General features: G+C 43.1%; 1 protein-coding gene across 2 annotated transcripts; it reads left to right on the top strand.

The window, feature by feature from the left end:
* The first annotated feature begins 192 nt into the window (after positions 1-192).
* CSF2RB (colony stimulating factor 2 receptor subunit beta) lies at positions 193-18,984 on the top strand. Of its 2 annotated transcripts, none has more exons than XM_026117882.2 (14): positions 193-1,148; positions 2,127-2,222; positions 4,037-4,166; positions 9,059-9,243; positions 9,590-9,738; positions 10,482-10,653; positions 11,368-11,500; positions 11,604-11,764; positions 12,672-12,817; positions 12,977-13,094; positions 14,184-14,274; positions 14,584-14,653; positions 16,241-16,344; positions 16,621-18,984. In XM_026117882.2, the coding sequence occupies exons 2-14, from the start codon at positions 2,159-2,161 to the stop codon at positions 17,819-17,821; spliced, it is 2,724 nt and encodes a 907-aa protein (XP_025973667.2). In that variant the 5' UTR covers positions 193-1,148; positions 2,127-2,158; the 3' UTR covers positions 17,822-18,984. The 2 variants fall into 2 exon arrangements, with proteins under 2 accessions (XP_025973667.2, XP_025973666.2); XM_026117881.2 differs by having other exon boundaries at positions 12,920-13,094.
* The last annotated feature ends 2,010 nt before the right edge of the window (positions 18,985-20,994 follow it).

The raw sequence follows: 20,994 nt of genomic DNA, 5'->3' as shown, positions 1-20,994 counted from the left end.
GGTGTAGTTCTTGTGTAAGCCTAATGTGCTAACTATGGTTTTGGTCACTACTACATGGATTTAGAGAAAGCTTAGTAGCAGCGCAGGACAGGCAGACTCATGAGTTGCATTCTTTATCTGAGGTCTCATCTTAGCCCCTTATAGTTTACCCCTGAGAGCTTAAAGTTGGCTTAGTAGCAGTGCAGGACAGGCAGACTCAAGAGTTGCATTCTTTATCTGAGGTCTCATCTTAGCCCCTTATAGTTTACCCCTGAGAGCTTAAAGTTGAGTGTTTTTCCCTTCAGTCTAGCTCACTTCTTAATGAACCTTACTGTTGAAGGCTACTGGGCTAAGCCTCAAAGTTGGATTTAAAACCGTATGGCTGTCTTGGATGTAGGATAATTTCTGATCAACTCTTCTCTCCAGTTTTCTTTTTTTTTCCTCTAGATACTTTAATAATTATAATTTATTATTAATTCTTGTTGAGATCAGTAAAACAATAGGATTTTTAAGATGGTTCAAATTAACAGGATTACAGGGATAATGGTAGTCTGTCCTTTATTCATATATATATGTATGTATATATAAAAATAAATATAATATATGAAAGCATGAATGAAGAATGAGCCCTTCTTCAAAGTTTCTCTAGACTAGACTAAAAAAGAAACAGTATAGGAATAAAAAGCAAAGAATTCTTTGCTATTCTTTCTTACTTCTGCTGCAGTCTTTCCTCCCTTTTTCTCTCCTCCATTTTTCCTGAAAAAACATTAGTCCCACAGTCTGCTAATTTGAAAATGCAGATGGGTAGTGACATACTTCCTTCCCCTCCCTTTCCAGTTAAACAGTTCATCTGAATAAGTGCCTTGGGGGCTAAAATAGGAAGTACAGACTGTACAATTACACAGGCAATTCCTTTCCTTGAAAAGGTGTGGTCTGCCTCTTTAGAAGGGGCATTTCAGGTGCATAGAAAGCATAACAGTTATTTTAAAGGCTAAGTTTGCAATGAAATCCTGCAGTCAGTTTTATATCCCCCGTCTCCAGTCTGGGTAAGTGTGATTTTGCTCGTTTCTGCATCTGCGTAGAGGATTCTGATGTTGTGGAGGAAAGGTGGAAAGGAAGAGTCACCCATCAAGTCAAATCATCTGCTTCATAGACAGCTCTGATTCCAGGTAAGGGAACTGTTTCCTCTCTGAGGAAAGCAAAATGGCAAAGAGAGTCCGCTCTCAAACAACAGTTTGGGAACCATTTAGGGATCTGTAAACTGTGGTGGTTATTCGAGGGCTTAGCCAGTTGCTTCTGGTGTAAAGAAATGGCATTCAGGAATCTGAAAATCAATAGGAATTAAAAAGGGACTTTCTCCATGCTCCCCTAAAGTGGGAAAGGGCTACGGATTAGATGTTCCCAGAGTACAAGAGTCTCAACTCTGTGGCATACATGGACATGTGGGTCTATTTTACTTTTGAGAAAACAATGAGAAATGACCAAAATCACTTGAGTTACAGTTTTGGAGAATGTGGCCCATAGTCTTTGAACCACAGACTTCAACTCTGGATCTCTACAATCACCAGAAAGAAGAGCAGTGACGTTCCTTTGGGATCATTCCTATAATTTGCAATTTGTTTGTGGAGCAGCCAGAAAAGTAGCTAGTTCAAGAGATAGCTGAAAGTGAATGAATATTGAGATTCAACCACTATTCCTCCTAGGAGATGTGTGGCTGAGGATCATGTTTTTAATAAAAGTAAGAAAACAGAGCAGCATCAGGGGTCATTGGGAGGGCTTTGAGCATGATAAGCAGAAGGATGAATGAATTTGGAGGCTGAACTCGCTTCACAGATTAGGATTGTTTCTTGTTACCACTCTTAGTTGGATTCTTATGCTCTACCTTCAAAATGCACATTTACTTCTTAATTCTTCGTTTATTTTGCAAGTTGTCACAATAAGAAGATGGGGATTTTATCCTACAATAAATACTTGGTAGAAGTTCTTTCTAAATGTCACTCCAACACAACTTGATAAGGTTTTCTGCCTAAAGAAGTTCCCTAATTCAGTTTTACTTCTCTTTCTGTGAAATGAAAACAAGAAACTCCAGAATAAGCAGAGCAAAAGAGTAGTCAGTTGGCAATTAAAACAGTTATCTTCTGACTTAGGATCAAGCTTGTGTACAAAGGACAGTATAAGAATGAAAGAGATTTGCAGCCTTTTGCTGAGTCTACACTTTGTCTTCAGTGTCCAAGCCATTCGAGGTGAGTTTCAAATTTATTTTACCTTTTCTTCCTTTTTTTTGTCTCCATCTCTTTCTTTCAGCCAATACTCTTCTTCATTCTCTGCTTTTTTTCCACTTCCTTCTGCTTTTTCCATCTTCTCTGCTATAGGAGAACAGACATCTTGGTCATAGACAGACAGTCAGTGTGTTATAGATGAATGTACAGACAGATCAACTGTAGCATGGTTGGAGGACTGGACACATAAAATACTTGACAAATGGATGAGATTAACAAGTTGATTGGTTAATGAGTGAATAGAAAGGAGGACTAGCCCCTGACAGTAAGTTAAAATATAGGAAAATGACAGGGTACCTGAATCAGATGGCAGTGTATTTGAACAGAGATGAGTGGACAGGCACAAGAAGTGTGTGGGTGTATGGGCTATCGACAGCAACATCCAAATGACCTGATCTTTTTTCCTGTACAATAGCTGAGAGATAAAAAGACCATCTGTCAGATACATTGTCTTCCGTTTCTGAGTTTAACGTCTTTCCTCTTCTGTGTACAATTAGAGCTACTTTTATTTCCTCTGATTTGGTTTAGCATAGCTTGGAGTAGAAAATATCTTTCTAAATTTCTTCGTATCTCTTCAGATCACCCAGTATTTCTTGTCTGAGTAAAGACTAAGCCTGTACCCACCCTAAAGGTGTTATCAGAAGGTGTGCCTCTTGGTATTTACCTTTTTTGAGACACATGCCTACACCTGATGTCCACAGTAGCTGGGGGAATTATGCTGCCTGGCCCAGTATCAAAAGCAGGACATTTACCTTTGAGATCTCTGCAGGAATATGTATTACAGTATAGGGCAATCTGGTCTCTTAGATGTTGCATTCCAAGTTTCAGCCTTATGTTTAGATCACTTTCTTTGTAGGATACTCCATTTCCTGTACCAGCAAGGGATGTACCAGAACTTGCTTTTGCACTGCTTTTCACTAGAAGATGAAAGTAAGGTCACTCTTAGGCCTGCTAGCTAAGACACCATCTTACTTTTTTGACGTTTTTGGTCTGCAAAAAGTCCTTAGGAAGCTGACAGTAGTTCTCAGCAAGAAAAATTATTTGCACTGATGTTTGCCTGCTGACATCTCTGTCACCTGGAGGTCACATCCTAACAGCATGGCACAAATACTACCTTCACAGAGATTAAAGAAGGACAGGAGAAAGCAGCTTGCTTTGTAGTGCATGTACCAATCATTTCTGTTTGCTCATATTGCTGGAAGGGCAGGCCTGTGTTTTCCCATTTCACAATTGAGAAATTGAAAAAAAAATGTTTCCTCTGAGAAGTGGTCTGGACATTTCTGGGTCTTAAATCTAGTTCCAGCAAACTAGTTTGGCTGTTCTTCTGAGCTCTAACAATATGTTTTCCAGAGCACTGCCTTCCTAGTGTCAAAACCTTTACTAGGAGGTTAGTGGCAATGAAGTCCCATTCAGTAATGCATGAAGATGAAATGATCACTACCTTCCCACTGACTGTTGTATCTATTAACCTCTGGAAATAATCTCTGTTTGGAAAGTGATACTTTGGCTAGAATGATAGGCACTAAAGCATAAAGATCTCACTTCATTCTTGTTAATTTAGACCTGTAGCTTGGTTTGGACACTTGCGTATTGCAGAGATGTGCAGAATGACTGCAGCTCAGTACGTATTTTCATGGAACATCATCTTCTGGTGACATGAGGAGAGGGTTGTAATCTGTACCTTCCCCTTTTTGCTGGCAGAACTTGTGTACCTCCTGCTATCTTTCACTATTTACATTTTAACCACTGCATCTCTTTTGCCTGGATTCCTTTCTCAGACAGTGTCCCAATGCAGAACTTGAGCTGCTACAATGACTACAACTCACAGGTGACCTGCACATGGATGGAGCATTCAGAGGCTCATGTCTTCCTTGGTATGAGTCTTTACCGAAGGAATAATGATGAAATGTAAGTACCTGAACTGTGCTCTGCCGGAGAAAAGTCAAAAGGGAAGTTGGTCACAGAACATAGAAATGAGGACTGGGGTTCAGACAAGGGATGGCAGTCAGGTTTTCAGATCGCCTCTTTCTATTCTTGAGTGAGAGTAAAAGTTGGCGCCTCTTCTGAGGCCTCTTCTTGGAAGCAAGAAATGAATAGGGTGCAGTATTGGAGTTGTTTTTATTACTTTTTTGATTATTTTCCCATAGTTTTGTTATGGACCTATAGGTATGAAATACAATGGGGCATGTAGGTCACTGTAGATGGGGTGGAGAAGATGGTGCCACAACAAGTGTGGGCCTGAGGGTTGTTCATAAACCAGAATGGAGGAGATATTTCCTCAGTTATTTTGGCCTTGCAGGACCATCACTGAGAGCATAGTTTTGATCTTTTCTGCAAAACAAATAGACTGTGCATTTCTGAGACTGAGAAGTTCATTTGTGCTATCAGGTTTCCTCCTAGAGATACTGGTCTGTTTATGTCACTATCTCCCTGCTACATCTGTTTCCTTATGGAAATGGACCTGAATCACCAGACTAGATCATTTGTGAGGATAAAAAAGGACAGAGAGGGAGGAATAGTCAAAGGAGAGAGGAAGATGGAAAGCTGAGAAGAAAATGAATTGGAGTCTGGGGATAAAGGAAGGAAAGAAAAAAGAAAGAAGCCTTGATTTTATTTTGAGGAACACAGAATTCGTAGACCTAAAAGTGTCTGAAATCAATGCAAGGCCTTTGGAACAGGCCCTAGAAACTTATACTTATGGGAAAAGATAATATAAAATTACTTGGACCTTTAGAGTATGCTCTGGAACATTGTTACATGTTGGAATGTCATGTGTAGGTCCTACAGTAAACGTGAATGGAGCTTACTAATCAGACAAACAGGTATTAAGTGTGGACAGTTACAAGCTGACATCAAAATGCCCAGTGATTAAATGAAGTTAGCTCATAGATGAAGAAGAGCTGACTAAATCCAAACTATGAGTTGATGCTAGTGCATAGGTAGAAGCATCTTCTACACTTCACATCCCCAAGGCTGACCCTTTTGATTAACGGCATACACCCATGTATGATTAGTCCCATCTGTACTTTAGGAATATCCCTGGTTTCCTTGCTAATACCCAACTTTTAAAAATAACAGTATTGCTGAGCAATGCTTGCTGATACGTGGTTGGCTAGGAGACTCCATCATGTCCTGGAAGACAGGATTGGACATCAGACACTTGTGATTTAATATCTCTCATCTGAACTGGAACAGAATCATGGAATCACAGAATCACAAAATAGTTGATGTTGGAAGAGACTTCTGGAGATCATCTGGTCCAACACTGCTGGTCAAGCAGGATCAGTTGGGCAGGTTACTCAGAACCACATCCAGTCAGTTTTTGAATATCTGCAGGGATGGAGACTCCATAGCCTCTCTGGGCAACTTGTTCCAGTGTTCAACCACCCTCACAGTAAATAAGTGTTTTCTTATGTTCATATGGAATTTCCTGTGTTCCAATATGTGCCCATTGTTTCTTGTCCTGTCACTGGGCACCACTGAAAAGAGACTGGCTCCATTTTCTTTACACATTCCCATCAGATATTTATAAACACTGATGTTGAAAGCAGACCCCCTGAGCCTTCTCCTCTCCAGGCTAAACAGACCAGCTCTCTCAGCCTCTCCTTGTGTGTCAGATCCTCCAGCTGCTTAATCACCTTTGTGGCCATTTGCTAGACTCACTCTAGCAGGTCCATGTCTCTCTTGTACTGGGGACAGAACTGGACCCAGTGGTCCAGATGTGGCCTCACCAGTGCTGAAGAGAAAGGAAGGATCATCTCCTTTGACATGATGGCAATGCTCTTCCTCATGCAGGTCAGGATATCATTGGCTTTCTTTGCCACGAGGGTGCATTGCTAGCTCATGTTCAGCTTGTCCACTAGGACTCCCAGGTCCTTCTCTGAAGAGCTGCTTTCCAGGTGGTTGGCCCCAGTGGGTACTGGCATATGAGGTTATTCCTCCCCAAGTGCAGGACTTGGCACTTCCCTTTGTTGAACTTCATGAGGTTCCTCTCTGCCCATTTCTCCAGCCAGTCAAGGTCCCTCTGAAAGGCAGCCCAACCATCTGGTGTATCAGTCATTCCTCACTGTTTCGTACTGACTGGAAATTTGCTGAGGGGGGTGTTCAGTCCCATCATCCAGGTCATTATTGAAGATGTTTAACAGTATTGAACCCAGTACAGACCCCTGCAGGACACCACTAATGACTGGCCTTCAGCTGGACTTTGTGTTACTGATCACAACTCTCTGACCTTGGCAGTTTAGCCAGTTTTTGATCCAACTCACTGTCCACTTATCTAGCCCATACTTCATCAACTTGTCTATAAGGATGTTATGGTAGACACTGTCAAAAGCCTTGCTAAAGTCAAGATAAACAACATCCGTTGCTCTTCTCCTCATCCACCAAACCAGCTATCTCATCACAGAAGGCTTTCAGGTGGGTTAAGCACAAGTTCCCCTTTGCAAATCCATGCTGTCTATGCCCAACCATCTTTTTGTCCTTCATGTGCCTGGAAATGGTTTCCAGCGTTAGTTGCTCTATTACCTTCCCAAGGATCAAGGTGAGACTGACTGGGCTGTAGTTCCACAGATCCTGCTTCTTGCCCTTCTTGAAGATGGGGTGACATGTGCTTTTTTCCAGGGATCAGGAACGTCTCCTGATGGCCATGATCTTCCAAAGATAATCAAGCATGGCCTTGCAATGACATCAGCCAGCTCCCTCAGCACTCATGGGGGGGAATCCTGCCAGGTCCCACGAACTTGTGTATGTCCAGTGTGTTTAAGTGTTCCCTAACCTGATCCTCTTCCACCAAGGGTAAGTCTTCCTTGCTCCAGACTTCCCCTCTTGTCCCAGGTGCTTGGGATTCCTGAAGGTTTGTTTTACTGGTGGAGACTGAGGCAAAGAAGGCATTTAGTACCTTTCCCTCCTCTATGTCCTTTGTCACTGCAACCCCTGCCCTGTTTAGCAGTGGGCCCATATTTTCCCTAGCCTCCCTTTTGTTGCTTATGTACTTATAGAAGCCTTTCTTGTCTTTCATGTCCCTTGCCAGTTTCAACTCCAGATGGGCTTTGGCTTTCCCAGCTCCATCCCTATATGCTTGAGCAGTGTCTCTATATCCCTCCTGGGCCACCTGTCCCTGCTTCCACCTCTTGTACACTTTCTTTTTATGTTTGAGTTTAGTCAGGTGCTCCTTGTTCATCCACGCAGGTCTCCTGTTGCTTTTGCTGATTTCCTACTTGTTGGGATGGACCATTCTTGAGCTTGGAAGAGGTGATCCTTGAATATCAACCAAATTGCTAGGACCCTTATTCCCACCATGGCCATATTCTGTGAGATTCTTCAAAGCATATCCCTGGACAGGCTGAAGTCTGCTCTCTTTAAGTCCAGGGTTGTGATCCTGTTTTTTGCCCTGCTCCCTTCTTGCAGGATTCTGAACTCCAGCATCTCATCTCAGTCACTGCAGCCAAGGCTGCCTCTGACCTTCACAACCCTAACCAGTCCTTCCTTGTTTGTAAGCATGAGGTCCAGCAGAGTGCCTCTCCTGGTCAGCTCCTTGATCACTTGTGTTAGGAAATTGTCATCAATGCACTCCAGAAACTTCCTGGATTGTTTCTGCCCTGCTGTGCTGTCCCTTCAGCAGATATCAGGGTGGTTGATGTCAGGTATCAGGCCCATGAGGACCAAGGCCTGAGAACGTGAGATTTCTTCCAATTGTCTGAAAGACTTATCTAGTTCTTCCTGATCAGGCAATCTATAGCAAACACCCACTACAATGTCACTCACATTAGTCTGCCTGCTGATCCTGACCAATGAGCTCTCAGCTGGCCCCTCACCCATCCCTAGGCAGAACTCTATGCATTCCAACTGCTCTCTCACATAAAGGGCAACTCCCTACTCCTCGCCTTCCTGGCCTGTCCAAGAGCCTGTATCCATCCATTGCAGCATTCCAGTCCATTGAGCTATCCCACCACAAGAAAACAGTTTTATTTTAGACACCTACACCTAGTAGGTGTACACCTAATTTTATTTTAGACACATACATGACAGATGGTCACTTTTGTTTTTCAATGTAATATAACTGAGAACAATTGAATATAACTGGGCCTGAAGCCATAAGCACAAGCACAATTCCAGAGGATGCAAAAAGAAGCAACACATCTCTTTAGCAGCTAAGGCTTCTGCAAGCACACAAAGCTTATGCTCTCCTATCTAGTTTAAAATTTTGTTTTTAATCTTCAAGACACTCCTTGGCCTGGAGAAAGGCTATCTAAAAGGATGCTTAACACTCTGAGATGAAAACTTTGATGAATACCTAAGGTCCCTTGACAGAACAGAGCTCTCACTACTAAGGATATAAAAGTGCATTTTGTTTGGAGAAAAAAAAAATTAAGAGTCTTTGTGAGCCTCCAAAATGAACTTGTTCAAGGAGCTAAGGATCTTCAGAAACCTTTATTGCCTTTCACTCTGAGTGAAAGGTGCATTTCCATGACATTATTTTTCATCATACCATTTCTCACATAAAAATGTGAGAATCTGTACATTTAGGATAAAAACTAACAAAAATAGAACAGTACCAAAGCATAACATTCTGCCACACACTTTTAAAAAGGGAAGGCATTTGAGAAAAATCATCATGTTAAAAATGTTTGTTATATTGATTAATGCAAAATGGAAATAATAAGTAAAGTCATGATGAGGATATAAGAATCTAAGGAAATTATAAGAGAACAGAATGAACTAGAAATGTTTTAGGCATTTAATTTTGGATTAATTATATGTCTCCAGATAAGCTCTTTATAGATCGCTTTTTTTATACACAGGAAGAATGAAGAGATGCATTGCAAGCCCCAGGCAGAAAATGAATTCCATAAGGGCCCCAAATCCTATATCCACTGGGTGTGTCGCAGCACCGTAAAATTTTTTGGAATAGGGGTAGATGATATTTACACCTTCAAACCTAACAAGACACTTCAAGCAGAACTGAACGTTCATCTTTTCCAGACTGGTAAGGATTAAATACCATGTTCACATTTTCCCCACGATTATTAGATATTCTTGAGAAACAAAAGTTAATAATCCTTCCCTCACTCTGCAGCCCAGTCAGGAAGTGAATTCAACTTCTGTTGTAAAGTCTGTCAAATGGTTCCACACTGAGAGGACAGGCAGGGACGGGGAAGGGACAGAACAAGGTTCGGAGAGCAGCTGGGACTGGAAGAAGGCACTCATCCAGGAGCTACTTGCTTTGGCAGGGATAAGATACTGTACAGATGGGGAATTCTAGCTAGGTTTCTCCCCACTTCATGCCCCTCTCATCACTATCACATCTGACATGTTGTACCTTCACCTTTCAGTTCAGCCCCTCCCACCGCAAAACCTTTCAATCAGCTTGATGAGATCAGGAGACTTCTTGCTGACATGGAAAGTAGCTGATGGAAACCAAGGGCTGGGCAATGCACTGGAGTATGAAGTGGCTTACAAGCAGGAGTGGGAGTCCTGGGAGGTAAGAATGGAGAGCTGGGCTGTCCTGGGGTGAGCTGTGCCCTTTAGGGTGGTCAAGATCCCACGGTAGAAGCTGGGCAAATTTCTGGCCCTTGGTTCTCAGGCACTATCAAGAGATGCAATAAGTGCTGTTTGTGGACAGGCAGAAGGGGCTGAAATTAAAGCACGTTTCAAGATGAACCTGCGGGCTCGTGTGGGAAGATGGCAAAAATCATTTGAAGCTGTTTCCCTGAGAGATGAATGTTTCTAAATTTTTAAGAGAGTATTTCCTTTGCTCTGTTGTTTCCCCAAATCCACCTATGTTTCTATAGCTGTCAGCCTGATCTCTACTTTTTCATGAGAAGTATCTTGGCCAAATTCCCACACAGTTCTGCACTAGGCAGTGCTCTGAACCTGTGAAGTTGATGCTGCAGACAATTGAGCCTCTCAAAGCTGCAAGAGCCAACCCATCTGCAGGGGTAGATTTTACCTGGCAATGCCTGTGCCTCCTCCCTGATGGGCTTTGCAGGCAGCAAGCACACCAAAGCCCCTCTAGAACGTGAGCACAGAGTACTACATGGCACCATGCAAGTTGGCGGTTGTACGTGTGGGAATGCTTGGGGATGCTATGGTGCCCTCAGCAAGATCTCTCTGGTCTCTTCTCTGATGGTCACTTCCTTTTGTTCTGTCCCTGTCTTCCCTCCTCCCTTCTCTCTTCTCTGATTCCCCTTTTCTCCCTCCCTCCCTGCTTTCCCCCACTAACAGAAAGCTGCCTCAGTCTCACTCTCCAACACCACACATTGCCACCTCAGCCATGAAGACCTTGTTCCAGGCAGCAGCTACGTTGCCCGTGTGCGAGCCAGACCAGGGCAGACCAGTGGCTTCTCTGGACAGTACAGCGAGTGGAGCATGGAGGCATCCTGGGACACACCGGAAGGTAGTGTGGGGCAGAGCAGGGCTGTGCAGGGGTGGAAGGGCTGGCTGAGAAGCCAGGGCCTGAGGGATGTGGGTCATCATGCTGTGCTGGCAGAGAATCAGGGCCTGGGCTGAGGAATGATGAGACATCTGCAGGGCAGGATGCAGGTGGTCCTTTGCCTTACTATCTCCCACTCCAACTTGTTTAACTTCTTCACTTCAGCTTGACTTGGCATCAGTGAAATGACCTATGTAAGAAATGATGGAGGCTTTCCATTCTTTGTTTAGCCCTACAGACCCGGAATGGGAATGGCATCAAGAGAAGCAGGACCAGCCCTTTATAGCCACTGCTTTCTATTGTCTAGCTCAGATGCTCTTTTGTCACTGGGATACTTCTGGCACTAAAGAAATGGCTGAGTGTTGTGCCCCTCTGCATGAGGTCTAGTAAACTATGTGGGGACTGGCTGTGCTTTAGGATGTGGTTTGTGGAGAGGGCATTTCTGGACTTGTGTTGTGGTGTGGGAATTGGATGATCCACTTGGATGAATGGGTATAATACTCCTGAGTTGCCTGGAGAAGTTTGAGATGGGAATAATAGCTAGTCTCCATCTTCCCTCTTCCAGAATGTTTTCCATTTCCATCCCATTTTATTGACCCTGCTCATGCATGCAGACCCAGACAATGGCTCTCTCCCAGACCTTGCCTGTTGCTTAGTTTGCTCTGATCTTCTCTGAAGGTGGCATTCAACCCAGGAACCTTCGCTGCCTCTTCAACGGTGTGGATCGTCTCACATGCAGCTGGGAAGTGAAGAAAGAGATCATCACCTCTGTCCTCTTTGGCTTGTTCTTCAGGGCCACTTCAGCATCAGCGTATGTGACCTGCCCCTGGCAGCGTGCCTGTGCCTCTCCCGTCAAGGCCCTGCTCTGTCCCATTCCCACTCATCTCAGCACAATCTCCATTTTCTCCCCTCAGAGAGGAGGAGTGCTCTCCTGTGCATGAGAAGACTTTGCCCCATGTCCCCTATGTGGTCCAGAGCTGCGAGATCACTGTTACCAACACCAGCAGTCAGAGCCAGTACCATGTAGCTGTCCGGACCAAAACGGAGGAGAAACTGATTGAAGCCTACAGAAACAGTAAGCCCCGGTGTTGTGCCTTGATTCTCCTGGGAGTTTCTTGGGGAGGCGCCGAGACTGGCAAGAGGGTGTGAGGATAGTGGTGGTGAGGAGAAGTGGGTGGGAAGAGGCAGACACCTGAAGTGATGAAGAAAGGAGCTGGATGCTGAGACAGGTCAGAGTTCTGGGAGAGGTGGCTTGTAGGTCTGGAGTTGCCCAGGAGTTTTTGTGATGCTGAGGAAGCTGACAAAGTGTAAACTGCTGTGAAGAAATTCTGGGTCTGGACCCAAGCTCCTAGGTGAGTGACTGTCACCTTGCTGACTTTGCTGTGGTTAGAATGTCATTGTCCTTTGTGGGGGTCCCAGCTGGCAGGAAGCAGTGGTGAGAGGAGTTTCTGGGGAGTGTGTCTTTGAGAGATTTCACAGGAACCCAGTGGAGCTGTTGGGAGTCCTTGTAGTGGCTCCTGGAGCACTGATGAGGTAGGACTCCTCTCCTGAGTGAGGTGCATTACACAGATCTTCTTCATCTGCATGTGTCCAGAGGTACCAGTGCTACTCTCCATAAACTAAAGCTGGGGAGGATTCTGGCAGTGGGTGGCAATACAGGTTAGGAACTCCAGGAGAGCTGAAAATCTTTGGAACTGTGGTGGACAAGTACAGAACTTCCAAATATTGCTTTACTGCTTATCCACACACAGGGAGTGTCATCATATTAATGAATATGGATTTTCTTCTATTTAAGGGAAAGACTTGTTTGGTTTTTTTTGACTGGGGAAAGAAGATGTGAGGAATAAAGAGGTGTTAAGTAACTGAGACAGACTATGTTGCATAATGCAACACTGTTTTCAGGCTTGGTCTCAATCTACTGTGGTGAATGGTAGTGTCAGACCAGTATGGTGATACGTATTCCGAGACATTGTGTGTTCCAGTTAAGGTGCTGCCACCTGCAAATGTGTCAGTAACCATGAAAGAGAACCAGGAGTATGAACTGAGGTGGATAAGACACACTTTGCAATACGACTTCATAAAACAGAGATACGAAGTCCAATACTGGAAGCACAACCAATATGAAAAGGTAAGTCATAGGAAGCATGGGAGTCCTGGATTTCCATTTGCAGGGTGAATGGGAAAGATTATTCCCCTCCCTTCTTCATGTATGCTTCTTTCTTCCCCCCAGACTCTCCAGAGGATAAATATCAGCAATGATGAGCCTCCCTTCATCTTCACCCTGCAGATGCTGGAATCATCTACACAATACAGGGGGAAAATGCGTGCAAGAGTGAATACTCCTCTGGATTACAAGGGGCCTTGGAGTGAATGGAGCGAGGAGTTCACCTGGGAAACTGAGAATGGTACATTTCACATACGGGCTGCTTTCATAAGTTGTTGTGGCATGTTGATGGGGGAAGTCCTTCTATAGAGAATACACTCTCCTAGCTGGGCTTGAAGTTAGATCCAGCCATGGCATAGTTGGGGTTGCTTAACAATGTAGCTGTCTGACAAACATCCTTGCAATACAGGGACAATGCTAATGAAGGAGGAGAGCAGGAATAACCCTTTAAGCATTGTTCCTTTTTTTCCCCCGCTCTTCTCAAGACGACTACAGCTAATGTGAAAGGTTTCCACAGAGAGAATCAAGCAAACACCATGCCCACAAGGTCATCCTTGTTTCCTAATTCTAACAGTCCATTCTGCTGTCAGAGACTGAAGAGGCTGAGACTGCAAGAAGACAGAATAAAAGCCATCAGCCTCTTCTATTTGCAGAGTGACTATAGGATGGTGTTAAGCACACTGCAGAGTGCACCGGAGATACAAACCTTAACATGGTTTTCACTGTTTCTGAACCTAGAAGTAGAATGTCTGTTACCAGCATGGCCTTGTGCCCAAGGTTATGTGATCTTACATGACTTCTCCTGAGGAAGCTTGAGGTAATAAGAAGGCTTAGGGAAGTTCCGCTGAGTGTAGTCAGGAAGAAATTGTTATCTTCTTGATGACCAGTTATGGTCATTAGGAAAGGAAGCCCTTTCTCAGAAAATCTCTGGGACCCCCCCCATCTCTTCAGGACTGTACAGATTTCTCCTAAAAATAAGGGATAGAGAAATTAAGGTATATGCTTATTTTGGAGTAGAAGACAAAATAAGTCAGATCTAAGATGCCTGAAGACACACCCAGTGTTTGTCGTGGGGCAATGTACCTACTCAGCTTTTTATGAGCATAAATTGATCACTCTGATGCCAATGGAAAAGCTGTTCAGGCCACATTTGATCTCTCTCACTTTGGAGGGTATCCTAACAGTTAGAAGGCCTCTTTATCCTATCACGTGATGTGCCAGCTACGCTTCCCTGATCTTGTTGCATGATGAGTGACCAAAATGAAAAACCTGTTACGAGAAGCAGCCACTCTGTCTGGGTAACTCCCTATTTCTCTTTTCTCTGTTTCAGTTCTGTCACCAGTGGTTCTCCCAGTGATGCTCCCAGCCATCATCATTGCTTTACTAATAATTGCTCATTGCAGCTATAAGTATTTCCTCAGGTAGGTTTGCATTGTGACTAGGAGATTTAGCAGCATGTTGGCTGTGTGAGTGGAATAAAGGGTGAAAAACTGAGGACGAGGCACTGCTCATCCAGCATGAGAGAGTGCTCTATGTGGAGATGAGCCTGACTTGGTGTGCAGTGGGGAGCCCTGTGCACATCTGCATGCAGGTGAGACCTGGGTTGTGGTGTTTCAGGGCCTTGGTGGTGCCTTGCTGTGCAGAGCAGCTCTGTATGTGTGCGGTGTAGTCTTTTCCCTTTGCAGCTAAGGCAGGAAGCAAATCTTGTAAACTCTGTGTTGTTGTTGCAGGAAGAAGAAAAGCTGGGAGGAAAAGATTCCAAACCCCAGCAAGAGTTTCCTAATCCAGAGCTACTTAGGGGTAAGGATGGAACTGTGCCTTGCAGGGTTCATTATTTCTCTCTTTTTTCAGGACTTCATAGTATTAAGAATCTTAATAGTAACAGTAATATTAATAGCTTTTCTGTCTCCTGCTCCACAGTGAACACATACCTTCAGTGCTCTATTCTTTATTTTTAGGAGAAGCCCAGGTATCCTTATCATTACTGTAACCTTACATTTGTACTAGTAGACTTCTGTGTATTGTGCTTGTCAGCATCACAGTTTTCTAAAATCAAGCTAGAAAGTCTTCTGTGCTCTAAAGTTTTAACTGATTGAAATAATCTAGCATCTTTAGCAAATTCACCAGCTGGTGGTTTCTTCCATCTCCAAACAGTAGTCAACACTTACTCAAAGTTTTTTTTTAGGAGGGGCTTTTGGCCTCACTTAAGAAGCTTTCATTTTTTAAGCTACTGGGTTTTCTGGAGTAAACATTATAACATGTCTGTCCGTTACCAAGACAAGCATTCTTCATTAGAAAGCAAAGTGCTCACTTAGCTAGCATTCAATTAAGACAGTATAAGTAGGGAAAATACACAAAGCCAACATCTGGGAACGATAGAATAGGCATCTCTCTAGATTTTTGTATTAAAAGTCATCTAGTTTTGCAAGAGTTACACTTCTGATTCTATAATACGTGTTTTCCCCCACATACATATATTTTTGTATTACAGTTGGTCCTATTCTAAGCTCACAGGGAATGCCTTACTGTGTGTTTAGATACATGGCAATGCAAAGGGTATGATTTCCAACATGGTCTTTGTGTGAGGCAAATGGTGTATCTATGTTTATATTTGAGTGAAAGACTTAACAGTTGTTCGTTAAGCATCTCATATTTGTTATTTTGCTGTAAAATGGACTTCCACTGTAATGACCTCCTTTTACACATCATTTTCAAATAGACAGGAAAAGCTAAGCATGGATGCTTCTGTGCCAGACGACAGAATATTTATGCTTATACTAAAGTCTCAAGTTACTTTATTTTGCCTGATCTCTACAGTAAAAATTAAAAACTTGTTCCCACTCTAAGAAGTACCTCTGTAGTTTTGTTTCCTATCCCATACCTGATTCTTTCCTCACAAGTACTCACTGCTCTTAACGTCATGATTTTGAAAGTTTCCATCCTTTCAGTGAGTTACTTTATCCTAAGCTTTGTAAACATTCCACTAATTCTGTTTCTCTGGTCAGCTGTTACAGAAGGACAGTCATTATACACCTACATGTGAAGTATTGCCCAGAGCGTACTCATACAGTGCTGGAGAAGAGTAGGCACCGCAAAACGCAGTAGCTTTATGATGTTTATTATGTCTATTATGGTAGGACCTGCAGCACCTTTATGAGCTCTTTAGGGGAGCAGCTCCTGCTCTATATGCTATGTAAAGTTAGGTCAGGGATATGGCAACATGGATATGAAGGAACAGTCTTCTGGAGAATAGAGGGAACCTTCTAGTCACATTAGTGAAGTTGTATCCAGACTGCCAGATGCTGTAGGCTCTCCTTTGTCCATGAGGCTCTTGATTCTACTGCCAGTGAGAAATCTCTTTCCTCATCTCTACTTTCTCTTTTTCAGAAAGTACACTTAGGAAACTGGCTGACAAGCAGTCAGCTAGACTTCAGCAAGCACAGCTTTTCTGAGAAGATGGAGCAAGCTAGTTTCCTTCAAGTTGTGGACAGGTTAGTGCACTTTATAGTAACACTGTTTGTGAGACCCTCGAGGTGGTCCCTAAGCTGTGGGAGGATATAATTAAATGTTCTGTCACCAAAATAGCCTATGCCAGTTGCTTCTGAGGATGAGACAATTTTTTTTGCTATCTGGGTTAACCTGCTCTCTCGAGAAAGATAATTTTCTAATCTTCTGTGTAGCTGTGTGTGTAACTAAGCTTCTGTTTATATGCAGTGTTCATCACAAGAATATTTCTCAAAAGCAGCTTTTAACTTTCCCCCATTCAGGCAGACAAAGACTTTGGCAGAGTTCCCCGAAGGGCAAGCTGAAAAGGCAGAGGTTTCCCTGCTTGCACTGGATCCACAAAACCTATACCATGCTTTAGATGAGCCAGAGCATGCCCCAGTTGTCTGCCCATCAAGTCAGATGGCTGATCCTTCCTTTCCTGCTTCAAGGGAGAACAGTGCTGATGCAAGTATTGCTTCCCAGACAGCAATCCCTTGCTTTGATTTCAATGGTCCATACTTGTACAGCCCAGTGATGTCCTCCCAGCCTGATGTGCATCAGGCCCTTCAAGCAGTCCCAGCGGGAATCCATGGGAAATCAGTGTCCCTTCAGTATGTGACCCTCCCAAAGGAAGCCTGTCCCCAGGCTCCACAGAGGCAGGCATGGCCAGAAGCACTTCCTCTGCAGCCCTTCCTGCTCCCAGACCAGAAGGAAATGATGCAGCACCTCAGCAACAGGGAGGAAATTTCACCAGCCCAACCAGCCTGTGGGAAATGCATGAATGTGAGACCAGAAGGGCAGAAATCTCCAGTGGCTCTTAGCTGTACCGGCTCTCCCCAGCAGTGCTCCTTGGGCTACATCACCACAGATAGTCTCTTACTGCCATCAGCCAAAGACTCCAGCCATCTGGCAGTCATCACTGATGGAGAGTTAGCTTCTGACTCACAGGAGATCCAGCCCCCTGATGACTGCTCTTGCTATGAGTTTTCTCCTGGGAAATCTGGTGTAATGATTGCCGTTTCAGATCAAACATCAAACCCTTCTCCTGAATTGCACCTGGATGCATTTGGGGACTATCTTACTGTCCCTCCAGGTCCCCATGGACCTTCAGAATCCACAAACATTTCCTTACCTCCCTTACAGAAGGGAAATAATCTTCCGAAAGAGCAGCCTTTGTCAGAGGGGAATTTGGTAGTCTTAAACCCTGACAGCACTGAGCCAGTCTTCCTTTGCGAGGTTGGCGACTATTGCTTCCCCAGCCTAAAACCCAGTGAGAAGATGCGTATAAGCCAGGAAGATCCACAGGTCAAGAAACCTTCTGAAGGCAGAACAGCACCTGGGAAACCTGTATCTGATGATGAATCTGTCACTGGCAAAGAACAGAATGTATCAAAAATGCAGGCTATTCATCTTTTCAAAAGCCTGAAATTGGATGATTACTTTTCCTGGCAGCAATCTTCGAGGATCACAGAAATCTGTTAAAGCAGCTAATATTAATGAATGACAAGAACACAAGTAACAGAAAGAGACTGCAACTATTTCATGAAAATGAACCCCACTGTTCCCTTCTACCCAGGAAAAAATAAACAGCAATTCCCTTTTCCAGCTTCTAGTTCAACAAGGTGAATGACTTCAATCAATCTCCTTCTCAATGGCCTTCACAGATCTGGCATGAAAGACAATCCAAATACCACTATTTTGGGAGAACTGGTGTTTTTAAAACGTTCTCACTCATCCACAATGAGTGTTTTAGCCTTCTCATGGTCCCGGTAAAAATGTGATAGATCACAGTCATCCTACCATAATACCTAACTGCCTACAGCAAAATTCATGGCAGGAAGTGCAGGCTTCATAGCATGAAATGTTACCAGATTAAAACTGTCTCAGAAACTTCGGAAAGAAAACTCTTACTTTCTTAAGAACATTTCTTTTGTTTTTTTGTGTGAAATAGATCTAAGAGTCATCAAGGACCTTTCATACCTCTCCCTTTCCACTGCTGGGATGGAATAGATATTGTCTAAAACACAACAAAATAGACAGTGACGGAAGAGTAAAACAAGTAGGAGAAAAATTTGTTGAAGTCCAGAAAACCTGTCATAATGTGCAGGTGCAATATATTGTAGAATATTTTGCAAGGGGCAGAAGGAGACACTGCTGAGAGATATAAAGTAGGCTGTAGGAAACCATGGGGAAGATATATTATTGAAAGAAAACCTGAGAACTCATAAGGTGGAGTGAGAAGAAGGGAGTGGTATAGGTAACAGAGAATGGCAGGGGAGAAATGTTATGAAGATGCATAAACCTGGCTCTCTTTTTTTTTTTCTGTTTCTAAGTGCTAAAATACTGTGTGAGTATCTTTTAAGTTCATTGGCTGTTTATGTATGATATAATATATCTAACTATGTAATTTATCCTTAGGTTTTTCTTTTTAAGTAATAAGCTATGTTGAGAAAGGGGAGCCATTTTTTTCCAATTCTTTTGTAAAGAAAATGGTGCAAGGTAAGAGCACACTGATTCAGGGCTGCCAGTCTGTGATCAGTAAAAGGTTTTGGTTTCAGATCTGAGGGTGGGCTTGCATTCCAAAAACATCTTTTTTTTTTTTTAATACATAAGTGGAACTATTAAAAATATTCTTTCTTCCTACAGTGCTTTTCTTTCATATGTTTAGAGCATCATGTTTACATTAAGATAACTATTACCTCATCAGACGAGGTTTTAAAAAATTCTGTAGATTCAGATATGTCACCTATGAGGTTAGGATGTTTTCTCCTGATTTTGATATCTTATTTGGCAGAGCTAATGAGAGGGAGTTCAGTGTCTGTGTCAGCTGATTCTTCCTGCTATGCTAATTGGACACTGCCGGTTCAGAAATTGCAGTGAAATGCATTATTTTTTCATAATTTAAATGCTTATAAATATTATTTTAAATCTAAAAGATGTGAAAGTTCAATCTGATATTCTGGACAGCAAGAGGCAGGCAGTTTCAGCCTCTGGCAGAGCAGAATATTCAAGAACACCTTAAGGGATTTTCAGTGTGGATGAGGCCCATTTGCACTGTGATCAGTACTCTGAGAACTATGCATTCCTTATGTACTTCTGCACTTCACTGGGCATTTGCAGGGCCTGCTACTGGAGGCAGGATTTATAGGTAGATGAACATTTCATGTGACCCCACAGAGCAGCTGTTATGATCACAAGATCACTTCAGGAGCTTGGAATGCTATATTCCTTCCAGAGTAACACGCCAGCATCAGGTGAGGGGAGCTGAACAAAATTTTTCTTTTGCAACTATAAAAATCATTTTGGGGCAGAATGAGTTCCCACTCGAGGGACTAGTTGTTCATTATATGTCTAAGCATATTGAATAAAATATGTAAACAGTCTCGGAAGCAGAGATCAGAACCTATGATTCTTTCATGCTAGAAGAGCCTGCTTCTTAGTGGGTTACAGAATCAAAGCTTTCATGAACTTTGTCTGTTGCTGATCCTATGAATCTTACATTCCTTTCTGCATGAGGTCTAGCTACAGTAGAAGTGGTAAAACGTATCTGAAATCCTGTGGCCTGGTGATTCAAGAATACAGGAACTGTTGTGAATCCCAGATCTTCGAATCCCTGATCATTAGCTTGAGCACAAAGTCACTGTGCAGAAGGAGGCTGCTGCTCTTCCCCAGTGCTAGGTACTGATATGTAGAAGAGGACTCAGCATTCTGGTGAGTCAGGAGCCTATTATGACATGCTCCTTTGTGTAGAGTTTCCCACTGAATAGTTCCGGAGTGGCTCTTTGCCCTACGCATTTGAGTGATGATTCACCCAGCTTTCCTATATAGTCAACGAAGGAGAGGTAGGCACCTCAATTAGTGCTTTAAATCACTTTTTACAACTGTATAACTATTTACATTAAACATGTAGTTGTGAAATCATTGCAACCCTTTCCTCACTATACGTCCAAACATCAAAGATTCTGCTTGTGTTTTAATGGTAGGCAGCTTTCTCTCAGTTGCTCTGAAGTAATCAGGTTATCATTCCCTTATTAGAATCCTTCTCAACTAGAAATATATTACCTGAGTTTCCATGAGATTAGGTTAGTAAGTATGTTGTGACCTCAATAGTTCTAATGAATATCCATGCTGAACTAGTCTGTTGTTCTGTTTCCAATAGCCTGGGAATTGTCTTTTATGTAAGGAAGGAAAATGAGGGTCAATGGTTTGCTAGAAAAAGAAGCCTGCAGTGGAAAGCCCTCCAAGGGCTCAAAGAACAATACCTGGAGAATTTATGAGAATCCTATATTTCTCTACAAGTTAATGGAAAACAAACTCCACCCATCCTGTGAAACCCTGAGTAGTTTCTTGTTCATTCACTGTTAGATACATTTGCACACACAGTCTCATTCCCATACAACTGCACTGAATGCTCTCTACTGCTTCTCCTCACTCTGTAGGTGCTCCCTCTGTTCTCACTACAGTAATGAAGAAACTGTGAAAAGAAACCCTGGTTGTCACGTTCCGTAATTGGAGAATAAATAGCGCAATGCCTTCATGCCCATTTTGGCCCTTTAACTCCCTCCTAGTGGCTGACAGACTTCAGCATGTCCAGCCCTGATCCTGACAGCTTTTCATGTTACGCCACAGATGTTTCACCACGGTGTTAGGTGAAA

Source organism: Dromaius novaehollandiae, chromosome 1 (assembly GCF_036370855.1).
Source record: "Dromaius novaehollandiae isolate bDroNov1 chromosome 1, bDroNov1.hap1, whole genome shotgun sequence".
In the NCBI taxonomy this organism is placed as follows: Eukaryota; Metazoa; Chordata; class Aves; order Casuariiformes; family Dromaiidae; genus Dromaius; species Dromaius novaehollandiae.
This window is presented reverse-complemented; position numbering and strand designations above follow the sequence as displayed.

Excerpts from the sequence above, each read along its gene's own strand:
- CSF2RB (XM_026117881.2), top strand. The coding sequence starts at position 2,159 with ATGAAAGAGATTTGCAGCCTTTTGCTGAGTCTACACTTTGTCTTCAGT. Across the intron at positions 11,501-11,603 it reads AGGGCCACTTCAGCATCAGC|AGAGGAGGAGTGCTCTCCTG; the intron begins GTATGTGACCTG and ends TTCTCCCCTCAG. Across the intron at positions 16,345-16,620 it reads TTCCTTCAAGTTGTGGACAG|GCAGACAAAGACTTTGGCAG; the intron begins GTTAGTGCACTT and ends TCCCCCATTCAG.